The sequence below is a fragment of the Convolutriloba macropyga genome, chromosome 15 (genome assembly GCF_964194025.1).
Source record: "Convolutriloba macropyga chromosome 15, txConMacr16.3, whole genome shotgun sequence".
Taxonomy (NCBI): domain Eukaryota; kingdom Metazoa; phylum Xenacoelomorpha; order Acoela; family Convolutidae; genus Convolutriloba; species Convolutriloba macropyga.
This window is the reverse complement of record NC_134482.1, coordinates 7,025,862-7,039,045: the sequence shown is the minus strand read 5'-3', so window position 1 is coordinate 7,039,045 and position 13,184 is coordinate 7,025,862. Positions and strand designations below refer to the sequence as shown.

The 13,184-nt window shown below is 35.2% G+C and overlaps 1 protein-coding gene across 1 annotated transcript in view; it reads left to right on the top strand.

Annotated features, from left to right (window-relative positions):
• The first annotated feature begins 9,391 nt into the window (after positions 1–9,391).
• The window catches only part of LOC142354758 (peptidylglycine alpha-amidating monooxygenase-like), a 40,427-nt gene continuing 36,634 nt past the window's right edge, over positions 9,392–13,184 (top strand). Inside the window, exon 1 of the mRNA XM_075407140.1 lies at positions 9,392–9,520. Coding sequence (XP_075263255.1) covers positions 9,431–9,520 — 90 coding nt within the window. The 5' untranslated portion in view covers positions 9,392–9,430. The remainder of the gene's footprint in view (positions 9,521–13,184) is intronic.

Here is a 13,184-nt window from a genome sequence, read left to right as displayed (position 1 = left end):
AGGATCAGAGTTGATGACTTCCATATTAGTTATATATGCTTCTTAAACTAGTTTTTAGATGAGAGTTTTTAGATGCCAAAGTTTAGATGCCGGTTCAACGATCATACAGCTTTCTTTGATTTCGTACTAGGTCATGTATGATTCCCAGTAATCATACTAGGTCATAATGATTTGTATGAATTCTTGGTAGTCCAACAAGGACCAAATATGATTTCCTAGAAATCATACAGGGATCATACTGAAAAATTCAAAGACTAAAAGCTGTATAACTTTGATTTGCTATTGAAGTTGAAACAATTTCTCGGAAATCATACAAGGTCATATACGACACATAAAACATTGACTGGGGCCACAATTTCTCGTATAATGCAGTCAGAGGGCTCTTTAAATTATTATATCGCATTTGCAATCCACATTTGATCCTTTGTGTAGGCTAAAATAATAAGTTTGCTGTTGTATGCAATTTTTTTTCTCAATTTTTTTTATAAATGAGCATTTCTAAGTATAAACTGGCTTCAGAGTATGTCAAAAACTTTGTTATCTATTTGGACTTACTCTTTCATTTAGTGCCCAACTTTGCAAATGATATTGGACGTTAGGGTCTTATGGCGTATCACAATATCAAGCCGTGGTATCATATAGGTGATGCCCTACCGAATAAAAACAAAAAAAAACATATATGGTAAGATTTTCGAAAAATAGATGTATGATTCTTGATATTCGTACTAGGATCATATATGATTTCTTGGTAATCACACAAGGATCATAAATGATTTCTTTGGTTCCATACACGAATCGTACTCAGAAATCAAATATGGAGAGCATGAAATCATATATGATCCTTGCATGAAATCAAAGAAACTTCAACTGGAGTGCGCAGTCCGGAAGATGAAAGTGGAATTGAAGTGGGGCTCATAAACGAGTTGATCTAAAGTACGTTGTTTACGCGGGTTTTTTCGGCCTGCTGTAATTAAAATTGAGGGGCTTTTCACCGCAGTTCCAATAGGACTGCTAATGGCGGTAGTAGCTTTCAATTCGACTTGAGTCATAGAGGCCTCATCCATACTACGTTACAGAAGCCAAAATTTTATGCTGAAAAACAATGCTGATAAGTTTTAAATGTGACATGATCATTGAATTCATCAGATTAAATTGAAGAAGTGGATTTTTAAGAAGGACTTGTTATGAAGGATCCGAGTTGATGACTTCCATATTGGTTATACATGCTTCTTAAACTAATTTATAGATGCCTAAGTTTTTTCAATTTGTTCATATAATTCAAGTTCTTTTAAATCACTACTTTTTTGCTTCTATGTTATTAGTTGCTTATTTTACTTCCTGAGTATTCTTCTGACGCTTTTAGCCAAATGTTTTGCCATTCAATCCAACCTAGCTACACTGTGATGAGTGGATCCGCAAATCTAATCAAGAAAAATTCTTCCGCACCTCAAAAACACTCCATTTCCCTCTCACACCACTATGTTTGATGGTTTCAGGTACATCTAGTTGTTCTAGTGACTCTTAGTGTCGGCAATGTCTCTCAAAGCATGCATTCAGGTACATCTAGACAACCAATTGACTCTTGTGCCGATAATTTTTTCCAAGCATCCGTAGGAACATTTCTATGTCAAGCTCAAACGATTCAGACTCCCAGAATATTAGGAACAGAAAAACTCTCCATATTTGAGTGTTAACTTGTTCGCAAGATCTGAGTGTTTTTTTTTCAGAAAAAAAGAATGATTTTTGAAAAAATCTTTTTGCCCAAAAAAGACAAACAGCAACTTCTCTGAGACCAAAAGCCAACACAGTGAATCACGTTTAAATGATGAAGATTATTGGAAACATCTCTGTAAAAGTCATGTTTTTTCTACATACTGATAGTGCTCTGTGGAGACATTGCGCTAGGGTTCTGGTGTGTCCAATAAAAAACCCAGCGATAGTTGGATGAAAAAGGTGCAAATCGCTTTAAATTTTTCCTGCCTATTGTCGCAGTTTTAGAACAATTTTCTGGAGGTAGAGTCCATGTTAACTTTTTCAATGAGAATTCTTTAAGTTCTCTAATTTAATCAATGAGAATTCTTTAAGTTCTCTAATTTAATCAATGAGAATTCTTTAAGTTCTCTAATTTAATCAATGAGAATTCTTTAAGTCCTCTAATTTGAACTTGGCTGGTCAAGTTCCCAAAAGGGACGCACAAAATTTTTTGTATAGAACAAGGACTAAAAAAATTCAATGGAGACGGATAAAACTCAACTTGCGCAAAAAACTGAGATTGTGTGAAACCAGACCTTTTTCAGGGGGGGGGGGATGGCTTCAATTTAATAAGTCTGCAGGAAAAGGCTGAAGGCCGATAGTAGTAAGTCTTGCCTATAGCCCGCATAACTGAATTGAAACAGTTTATGATATCCTCGAAAGGGGTTAGGCTACCTCGAACGGCCAAAAAATACCCGGCATTTCCAATATTAATTACAAAGCCAGCAAAGAAAGAAAATTAAATATAATGTTTTGCGACCACACCTGTTCGCAGCACCTAAAAAACACTAAAATGTAGCCACCGTCGGATAAACCAGGCCACTCTTTGATTACTATATACTCAACAAATAAATTTAAGTAAGAGCAATGGTTTTGGATACTTTTTTTCACACCTACTATGCTCTGCCTCTTTAGGAAAATCGAAAGAATCGAAACCCCGGCCAAAAGAGTTAAATATTAAACGTTTACGGTTAAATTCACTTTAAATCGAGATTTGAAAGATCTGATGTACAATGCATTTGCGATTGAAAGCCTTCAGCAAAATTGAGCATTTGCTGTCTAACTGCCTTAATCACAGGCATTGATGGAAGTAAGGCATTCAGACATGTATGAAATTACGGTGCTGGGTAATTAAAACGTACTAAAGCAGCTTTTGTTAAAAAAAGAAGCAAATGATATAACTTAATATTTTGGAAACAGTTGAAAACTAAATCTACTAGAATCTAGCGTCAGCTCCACGCTCAACCTTAGCAATGAAAATTTATTAAAACCCTAATTATCAGCATTAGAAGAGCGGTAGGTATAACCAGCATACGGAATGCTTCCAAACAAATCCTTACGAGTCGAAAAGGTACCCTAAGTCTAATAAACAATTGTTTTATTTTGAATTTGAATTTGAAATTGAATTTCTCCTGTTAATTTATAAAGCACGCAGAAGTTGTGGACACAGCAGAATCCACTATTAAAATTCCATAAATCCAAAGTTTCATCAGGAGTGGACGCTTGCAAATACTAACGTATCTTAATTAAGCGCCCAGACTTTATTTAAAGACAAGTTTTTTTAACGTATCGTTTTGAAAAAACTTGTATTTGTTATTACACTTGGTAAATAAACTGCTAAAGAAGACTGAGACAAAAACCAAGACACAGAAAATTTTTGGAATTAGGTTTGCCAATTCTTTTGAAGATGAATTATGTGGGCGAGGACTAAGCAAAAAAACCTCAATGTTGTGGAAAAAAAATGAGTTCATATAAGTTTTGTTCCAAACTTCGGTATCACAAACGACAATTCTATTTTTTTTCCAAACATGTAAATTAATAATATAACCGAAATGTTAAAGTTTACATGCCTTTAGAATAATCACGAATATTTATTGAAATAATCAAAATTATACATAAAATTTCTGGTTATCAATTGATGTTACCCATTAAGCTGTTCGTTCTACTATATAAAAAAATAAGACACGAATGATCCTAACTGTCTATCAATTTGAAAAATTTTCATGCTGACGTTGCAAAAACTCTGTTAAATTTCTTTTGAAAAGAATTTTGTTCTCCGTAGCTCCTACGTTAGAGGGTAACTTATCACATTTTTGTATGCTCTTCAAAATCAAAGATCTTTTACTCTGCATAGTGTAGTTTTGCGTTCTTATTATCAGCTGTTTTGTCCGTTTGTTCTGTTTTAACTGTGGGCGGTTTGCACATTTTTAAATGTTTCTGATACTATCTTCTGAATCAAGTCTGTGTGGAGGTTCAATATACTAAACTTTGAAATATTTAATTCAGCTGGTAGGACATGCGATTTGAGAAGGATATCACAACAATGATCGAATTTACGAAGCAGATAACACATTTTATGCCCCAATTAATCTGTCGTTTTTTACGCTGTACATTTTTAGCTGACATAGTTTGTAAATAAACTCCACTGAATGACAAATGAGACAGGACTAAAGATTTGAAAACTTGCAACCTTACTTCCAAATGTATATGGTTTCTTACAAGATATGGTGAGCGAATGGCGGCCGCCATTTTCTTTAAAACTACAATTAGATGTGCTTCAAAAGTCAATTTTGAGTCAAGGTGTATTCCTAGATAACGACAACTCTTAGCAGATTTTATTAATTTCCGTTAGAAGTAACTTTTGGTTCTACTTCGTCCGAAGTTACACACTTGTGTTGTTGATCCTTTTTTGTGAATTGGTGTGACATTTGCATGTTTTAGAACAGTTGGAAAGACACTGTTCTGAATGCATTCATTAAAAATAAATAGATGAGTACCAATTGCGTACTTCGCCGCCTTTAAAGCCCATGCATGGACAAATCCTGGACCCGGTGATTTACTGTTTTCTAAACTATCAATGGTTTTGTAGATTTCTTTTGAAGTCAATACTCTAAAATTGAATTTTTCAGAACAGTGGTCCAACCTTTGGATATTGAGAGGAACAAAATCACCAGAATATTTGCCCATTTCCGCAAAAGATTTATTAAATGCACTGCAGATTGCTTTTTTGTCAACGGTCTTAGCTCGCTCTATTTCAATTTCAGACACTTTAATACCTTGTTTGTGGTTTCCTAATTTTTTATTGATGAAATTCCATTTCTGCTTCGATGTTTCATGTTGCTTAAAAAAATTAACAGAATATTTGTGATGTGCATTTCGTAGCTTTCGGTTCACTAGGTTACGGCATTTTTTGAACTCGTCGAAAACATCGTAGTTTTGAGACAATTTGTATTGATTGTACAAATGATGTTTTTCTGCTATTAATTTTTTGAGTTCCTTGAATATTCATGGTTTTTCACTTTTTTTGTTTTGTTTTAGTGAAGAATCACAGATCTGTATAGGTGCATGTTGATCAAGTATACTTTGAAAAATTTCATTAAATTTTGTAAAAATTTCATCACAATTTTCCTCTTGATACAAAGGTCGCCAGTCCTCAAAAACCAAGTCCCTGTTGAATTTCTCCCCCGAAAAAAAAGTTCCTTCTAAAGAAATATGTATCTTCGTCGCTCCCTATCATTTCTAAATTACTCTGATAAAATATGATATTGTGGTCAACCTCAATGGGTGGCAAACAAACTTTCCATTCTACAATTTGGTTTTTTGTGATGAAGCAGTGATCGATAAGGGACTGATTAGTTTTTTTGATGCAAGTGGGAGTGTCCACATTTCTTGGATTAAGTGCCAGACCAGATGTAAAGTTATCAATTATTTCTTTCTCTTTTGTATTGAATTGGTCAATGTTGTAGTCCCCAAATAGAAGAAGATTGTCTGTTAAGAAATATGCGTTAGATACTTCAGCACTCAACTCTTTCAAGGAAAAATCGGAAAGATTTTACTCGGATTGTACGAAATATTCACCAAACATTTATCTTTCAGAGGTTCATTATTTTCGAGCCACATTGATTCAAAAAAATTTGCATTAGCCAACTCAAATTCTTTCTTACGTTTAACATTGAAGTGTCTGGGGATCCAAACTCCAACACCCCCACCTCGCTGGACTCCCGTTTGTTTTGATCGAGCTTTTTGTAAGAAAAGATGTTCATTACTAATATTGAAATTAGTGTCCTGTTGCTCGGAAACCCATGTTTCGGTTACTATAAGTATAGTTTGCGAATCTAGTTGTTCAAGCAAGTTCGAAAAGTCTGCATACTTATTTTGTATGCTACGCAATTTTATGAGAAAAAATTTCAAACACTTTTGGGATGGAACTAGCACTTTATCAAAAGTCGACAAGTTCGATGTATCAAAGGGACCAGGATTTTTTTCAACATCTCCACAAAGGAGTAATGCTTTTCTCAAAAACAAGTTTCAAAGAAAACGAACAGCTTTGAGGTGCAAATTTTTTTCAATCCAGCTGACCATCAATATGTACACAATATTGTATAACGAATGTTTTGCTTGAGTTAAACTGCTCCTACTAACTATGAAGTGATTTTTACTAATATTAAAAAACAAATTCTCATTTCTTTCAGATTAATCAACTCAAGCAAAATTTCGATAATTTGGAATTTTTCGAGATTGGATAACATTCTGTGCTGCAGGTAGATTGTTCAAGACATTATAGTGACGAATATTATTCACAAGGTTTTTGATTCCATTTATATTTGGGTGAACACCGTCATAGGAAATATCATTATCTGTCAGAGCATTGTCAAGACATTCAACTTTTGACCACGGATACATACCATCCAGTTCCAGACATATCATTTCAAGTTGCTCATTGAACTTTGTAATTTTCTCATTATTACTATTTCGAGCATAACAGCCGTCCTTGACAGGTGAAACTTTGCAGAGAGCTACACGGTGTAGTTTCAACTTTTTCATGCACTTATCAACTGTATCTTTCATTTGCATTGCAGCATCTTGCCCAGATAAACCTTTATCAATTGAATTATGTCCAGCGTGTAGTACTAAAGTCTCCGCGTTAGCCCCAGGAGAATATATTTCAACAACATTTCCAATATCTTTAATTGTTGCTGAAGAATATGAATGCATTGCCGTTTGCTGCCAGATGTCTCATTGATTGACTTTGCGGTATGTGCTATCTGATATTAAGAGCTGCTTTGCAAAGCGCGGTATCACTTGCGGATAGTATTTTTTATTTGGTGTTTCAATATTTTTTAGTAAACGCGAATTTTCCTGCTTTTCTAGCAAATTATCAATGACGTTGGATGTTTGTTCTTTGAAGTATTCAACATCTTTCTCAACGCAATTTATTGTCTCTTTCTGGTAAGTAACTTTCTGTTTCTGCAATGCGTACTGTGCCAAATTGTTTTCTAGAGATTTTATGATTCTATCCTTCTCATTTATTAATAGAATTAAAGATTATGTGATGTAAATGGTTTGGTGTCACCCGATGACGAGATGGAATACAGCCCAATTTGTGTGTATAGAATACCCAAATTCAGATAATTTGACGTTCAAAAAAATTCCGATACAGTTATACAAAAAAAAACAAAACTGTCTCGGGGGGAACGTAACGGTGACACCAGTAATTGGATAGAGACAGCACCCATACACTGATAACTGGAAAACCCAATAGTAATATACTGTAGCTTGACAAAAAAAACAAAAAAATGTTCTTCACTCCGTATATTTAATGTTGAGTACGGCTTGTCGTTCAGTATTTTTTACTGTTCAGAAGGGAGCAGACAAAATTTATCAATTGAGCATCAAAGTTTCCACGCAGCTCACTTCTGACTTCTGACTTCTTAATTTCATTAGAGAAGACCCAAATGATGGAATAGATTATAAACCCATCTCTATTATTGTGATCAAATTTGTATGAAATTGGTTTATCATATCAAATTAGAATCTATTTGACAAGAAAAGTTTAGTCACACCTAACAAATTTATTTTTAGATTAGCGTTATCCAAGAGGTGATCCAATTCAGTTAAGTACTTAAACAACTTGAACAAAGATAATAGAACACCCGGGTTGAGTTCGCGGAATTATGACTCGACAAAACGTCTTCTGGGGTGTCATTCCGGGTCGTTAAAGACACTGTCCCGGAAGAAATTAATGGCCCGGTAATTCGATTCATAGATCTGACATTTCGGAACAGTGACCCGTTAACTCGATTCATAATTTTGGTATTTCAGAACTATGATTCGGTCGTCCGATTCATAATAGTTTGTCCAGTCACTATCGCACAATTACTGATTCATCAGAACATCTTTGCGCTGCTTCCCATAATCCATAATTTCGACGTTCGGTATATTGAACATCGAAATTATGGGAAATAGCGCGAATATATAAATGCAGAAATGACAATAAATTTCAGCTTCATTATGACACCACAAATGATATTCCTCTCTCGCCATGAAGGCTATGATGCTTTGTATGGTTTGACAAAAACCGACACTCGTAAAGATTTAGTGAAATCGACAAAAATGTCTGGCCGATGTTCTGGACAACGGTCTGGCCAAAAGCCTGTTCGGTCTAGCCAAATGTATGTACAAGGGTCTGGCCGACGGTCTGGACAACGGTCTGGCCATGGTTCTTTTCGGTCTGGCCAATGGTCTGGAGAAAGTATGTTCAGTCTGGCCAATGGTGGTCAAAGTCTGTTTGGTCTGGCCAAGGGTGGCCAAAGTCTGTTCGGTCTGGCCAATACTTATCTTTGGGTATGGTCGGTCTGGCCAATGCCTGTCTTGGGTATGGTCGGTCTGGCCAATGCCTGTCTTGGGTATGGTCGGTCTGGCCAATGCCTGTCTTGGGTATGGTCGGTCTGGCCAATGCCTGTCTTGGGTATGGTCGGTCTGGCCAATGCCTGTCTTGGGTATGGTCGGTCTGGCCAATGCCTGTCTTGGGTATGGTCGGTCTGGCCAATGCCTGTCTTGGGTCGCGGACTTCATCCTGGCTGTTGTCTATGTTAGAAAGGCAAGTTAACTAATTGAGGCCTTTGTCCACAAGTCATAAGCAATTATCACAATCGGATCAATGTAGTATTGTATTCTCATAGTGAATAAAAAGCAGTCAGTTTTTTTTCGGTTTCGAAATTACATGCTTTTGATTGCGGAACAAGCAAAAAAAACAATTTTGTTCCTATCGCCTGCAAAACAAGAAACACCTTACTTAGGCGCTCTCTTACGCTAAAATCAACGATAAAATTGACAAACATTATCATCAGTCTTCAGCATCAAAGTTTTCAATAATAGAGCTATAGCTCAAAAATTTTCGAATAATAAAGTTTTTAATGTGACCATATTAAAATTAATATCATACGGATGAATAAGCTTTTTCACGTTAATTGGATGCGAATTGGTATGACGAGTTCAGTGTTACTTTTTTAAATTTGGTTTTAGACCTGTCGTGCCATTAACAGTTGCTAACTGAAATTGAACGCGGCATTTTTTCCTAAATTATTATTACCTATCTCTGATCGTTAATGGTCTGATCAAATATAAATCAAAATATCTTTGATTATTTTTCACAACAAAACAAGTTCAAAACAAATAATGTATAATATATGCCTAAGATGCGTTTGTGTGTATTCTTAGTAAAAATGCAACTAATTAAGTTCGAGTTTTGAAAAATAAGTAAAGTTTATCTGCTTTTGCTTCATATAAACTCATTTGTCATTATACTTTAATGAATCAAACATGAAAAAGCAGTTCTTTTAGTTGTGAGTCGTTGACTCGTTATCAGTTGTAATTTGGTTTGATCTGAACGTAGAAAATGCAGTTCTTTTCTCCGTTCTGCTTGATTCTGCTCCATTTTGAGGTCAATGGGGACAATCTGTTCGTCAGTGATTCTTTTCGGAGAGAGGTGAGTGAAATAATTTCTCCTAACTGCCGCGACCCAAGACATATATTGTTCAGACCGCCATGGGTTGCCCTTGGCCAGAACAAGCAGACTTTGGCACCATTGACCTAACTGAACTGGCTTTGCCCAGACTTTCAGACAGGCCAAACAGACCTAAGGCCAGACTTCAGGCCATTCCAAATCTATGGTCAGATTTTAGGTCAGGCTGTTGCGCCAGACCATTGGCCAGGCAATTGACCAGACCAAACAGTCCCTAGGCCAGGCCATTGGCTAGACTCACTGAAACATGTAGAATCAATCAATAGAAATGATAATTTATTCGTTTCACTTTTTTGTACGAGAATGAAAAATGATTTTTTTTTCAAATTTTTTGATCAAAAACGGTCAGTTTCAAGAGCATTGCGAAATTCAGAAACTAAATTGAAGTAGTCTAATCATCTAGATATAGGTGTTTGGTACATATGATTGGCTGTTATTTTCAAAAACAGTCAATTCAGCACACATTTGTACATTATGTGGAATACACGCTCCTTTTCGGCTTAACCTTTGGGTTTTCCATATGGGTATTGGCTAGAATGACAAAACTAAAATTGGGTATTGACCAGACAAAAATAGAGCAATGTGCGGGAACTGAGCAGACCGAGCAGACAAAAATGTGGGTATTCACGAGACCGACCGGAGCGGAGAGAAATTTGGGTATTAAACAGATCCAAAAAACCAAAAACCAGACGGAAGGCGCAACCAAAAATTTGCCGATGCCTGTTTTGGGTTGCGGACCTTATCCAGGGAAAATAGCTCATATTTCAGATGTTGATAGTATTTTTGTGCCAGGGATTTGCAAAAATATGACTTTCGCAATTACACTTAAAAGAGGTCCTTTAGAATAATGCATAAGAGTTTCATTTGCAACCAAACTTTAGAAAAGTCAATTAAAAGCCAACGACCATTTTCGAGCGTAAAACATCTGAGACTGCAAATATTCCACATCTTTATAGAAATCTAAGATTATATAAGTTACTAAAAGGTACTCGAGAAAAAAGATCAATGATTATTTTTCAAAAGTTGTTTTTAGCGATGTTTGAATCCATGAACATTAAACATTCCTTTGTCTGAAGAAATTTGAAAGGAAAAATACTGAAAATAAAGTAAGTTTTTAATTGTTCATAATTGCTATTTTTAACCAAAAAAATTAATGTGTACGAGAAACTGAAATCCTTTTTTGCCTATAAAACCAAAAATTTCCAACTGATGGTTGGTCACTAAAAATTTGACGATGTTAAAGCATCGAATCCAAAAAGCGATGAAACCTTTAGCATTTTTAATAGGTCTCAATCAAAAGTTTTGTCATATACCCATTGCAGAAAAGAGTTATTAATTTAAATGGATCTTATTTTTATCTTTTGGGAAAGCATTGAGCTCGTGGTTAAATTGTTTTAGAATTATTGCCTTTTTACGTTTTGACAAGAAAAACTTTCAAAAAATGTTCTCGATTTTTTTCATCTGGCTCCATTTTTATCGATTGGCCGACCTCACAAAACACCGACCGGTTCAAAAACACTGAAAAAAACAGGGATTTAGTTGGGGTTAGCTATCAATGATGAGGATAAAAATAGAGTTACAGTGTGCTAGAGAACAACAAAATTAATATAAAAATATTTCATTAAAAAACTCAAAAAAATAAGCGAATTCTAACCTAGCAATAGCAAAAATTTCTCAATTTCAAACTTCGGAATTCGTTTTCAGAATTTGCAAGTGTTACTCCTCGGAACATTATTGTTTAATTTTCAAAAATTGTGTTTTCTCAACTCAAATTTTCAATAATTAGCGGAATGATTATCTAAATTTTTCATAACTTGCCATTTTGTTTTCAAATTACAATTTTATATAATAACATTATATTATAATTATATTATATTATATTATATAATTTTTTTAAATGATCTTTTGGATATCAATATTTCAATATATCGCTCTATTCAACTTTACTTTATTGTTTTAACTAAAAAAATTTCAAGCTATCTGAAAAACAAATAATATCCTGAACAGTTTTTGAAAACCGAATTTAAGTTGGGTTTCAGTTTCAGTATTTTTGTTTCAATCTTTTTTACTTACTTCATGTGAGCAGTAACCTTAAGCGGTCCTACGGGGGGTGGGGGTGGATTGGGAGTTGGATGAGGTGGGAGTTTGGGTAGACCTCCTGGAATCTGACATTCTGACATGCACCAAACAGCGGCTTACCGACCATTAAAAATTTGCAGCATCAAATCGCACTAGAGCAACACTTGATGTCGGACTTGTCTGATAAAGAGCGTTGACTGCACAACCTGAGACAAAATTTGTTGATGAGAATTCTCGCTAAAAAAGGTCTTAGTCGACAAGAAATTGAGTGTTTTATGACGATTGCTTCGCATTGATGCTGGTAACGAGTAGAAAAGAGGATTTAATCCGACGAAGAATTTTTATTCTATAAATAAACAACTTTCGTAAAGTTTTATTATAATGCGATTTCTTAGCTAAAATGAACCCCAATAAGATGTGAAATTGTAGACGTGAACTTAAAATACCCTCAAAATGATTTAAAACTTTTACATAGTTGCAGAGAAATTTTCAATGTGTAACTTTTACATGCATTTTTAGCTATGTTTTTTTTTAATTAGTCATGGTCGTTCGTGTAATTTTAATTCTTCAATTCATGGTTACATTTGGTTTTGTGGCTTTTTGGTAACCTGTCAAATTATTGAAGATCTCAGTATTCGTGCCACTTCGCTACGTTTTTGTTATCGCGCAGTCTAGCTTAGCCGAGCCGATCGGCCACTTTCAATTCAACCCGGGTCGAGATGTCACCGCTAAAAATCGCTAAAAGATGTAAGATTTGAGGTGAATTTGAGTAAAAATGTAAGATTTGCGCTCAATGCGATGAATGCGGTGCCAAAGAATATTTAAGCGGTGAAAAATGTTTTTTTCACCGCTTAAGTGGTGAAAGAAAATTTTTCACCACCACCAGCAGAATGCGGTGAAAAAAAAGTTTTCAGCGCTATCAGCAGAATGCGGTAAAAAATAATTTTTACCGCTACCAGCAGAATGCGGCGAAAAAAAAATTTCAGCGCTATCACCAGAAATCGGTAAAAAATAATTTTTAACCGCTACCAGCAGAATGCGGTGAAAAAAAATTTTTCATCGCTAAAATCGCAAACCTTACAAATGTTCACCGCTAATTTCAAACGCTTATCTTAAATTCACAAGTAAGTGACAGATGGCGGAGTGGAATGAGAAGTTGGTGACACGCATGAGGTGAGTGGTTCGAACCCGTGTACAGCAGATTCTTTCTTGTAAGAAGTCCGGTGAATGCAGTGCAAAAAAATGTTTCACCGCTAAAAACCGCAAATCTTACAAATCTTACAAAGGATGCGGGCGCTTTGCGGTGAAAATTTTTTTCACCGCTATTCACCGCTAATCTTACAATATTTTTTGACAAAACCTCGACCCAGGAATGAGGTGTTGTTTATTTTAGATTCAAGATTTTGATATCTTAACAAAAAACTTTTGCTGATGGCTCAGAATTCGCCTCAGCTCATAACTTAAATTCCGCTGGCGTGAATTGCAGGCTTTACTTACTTTCTCAGAAAAATTGGAAAAAAAACTACTAAACTAAACAATTTTATTCACT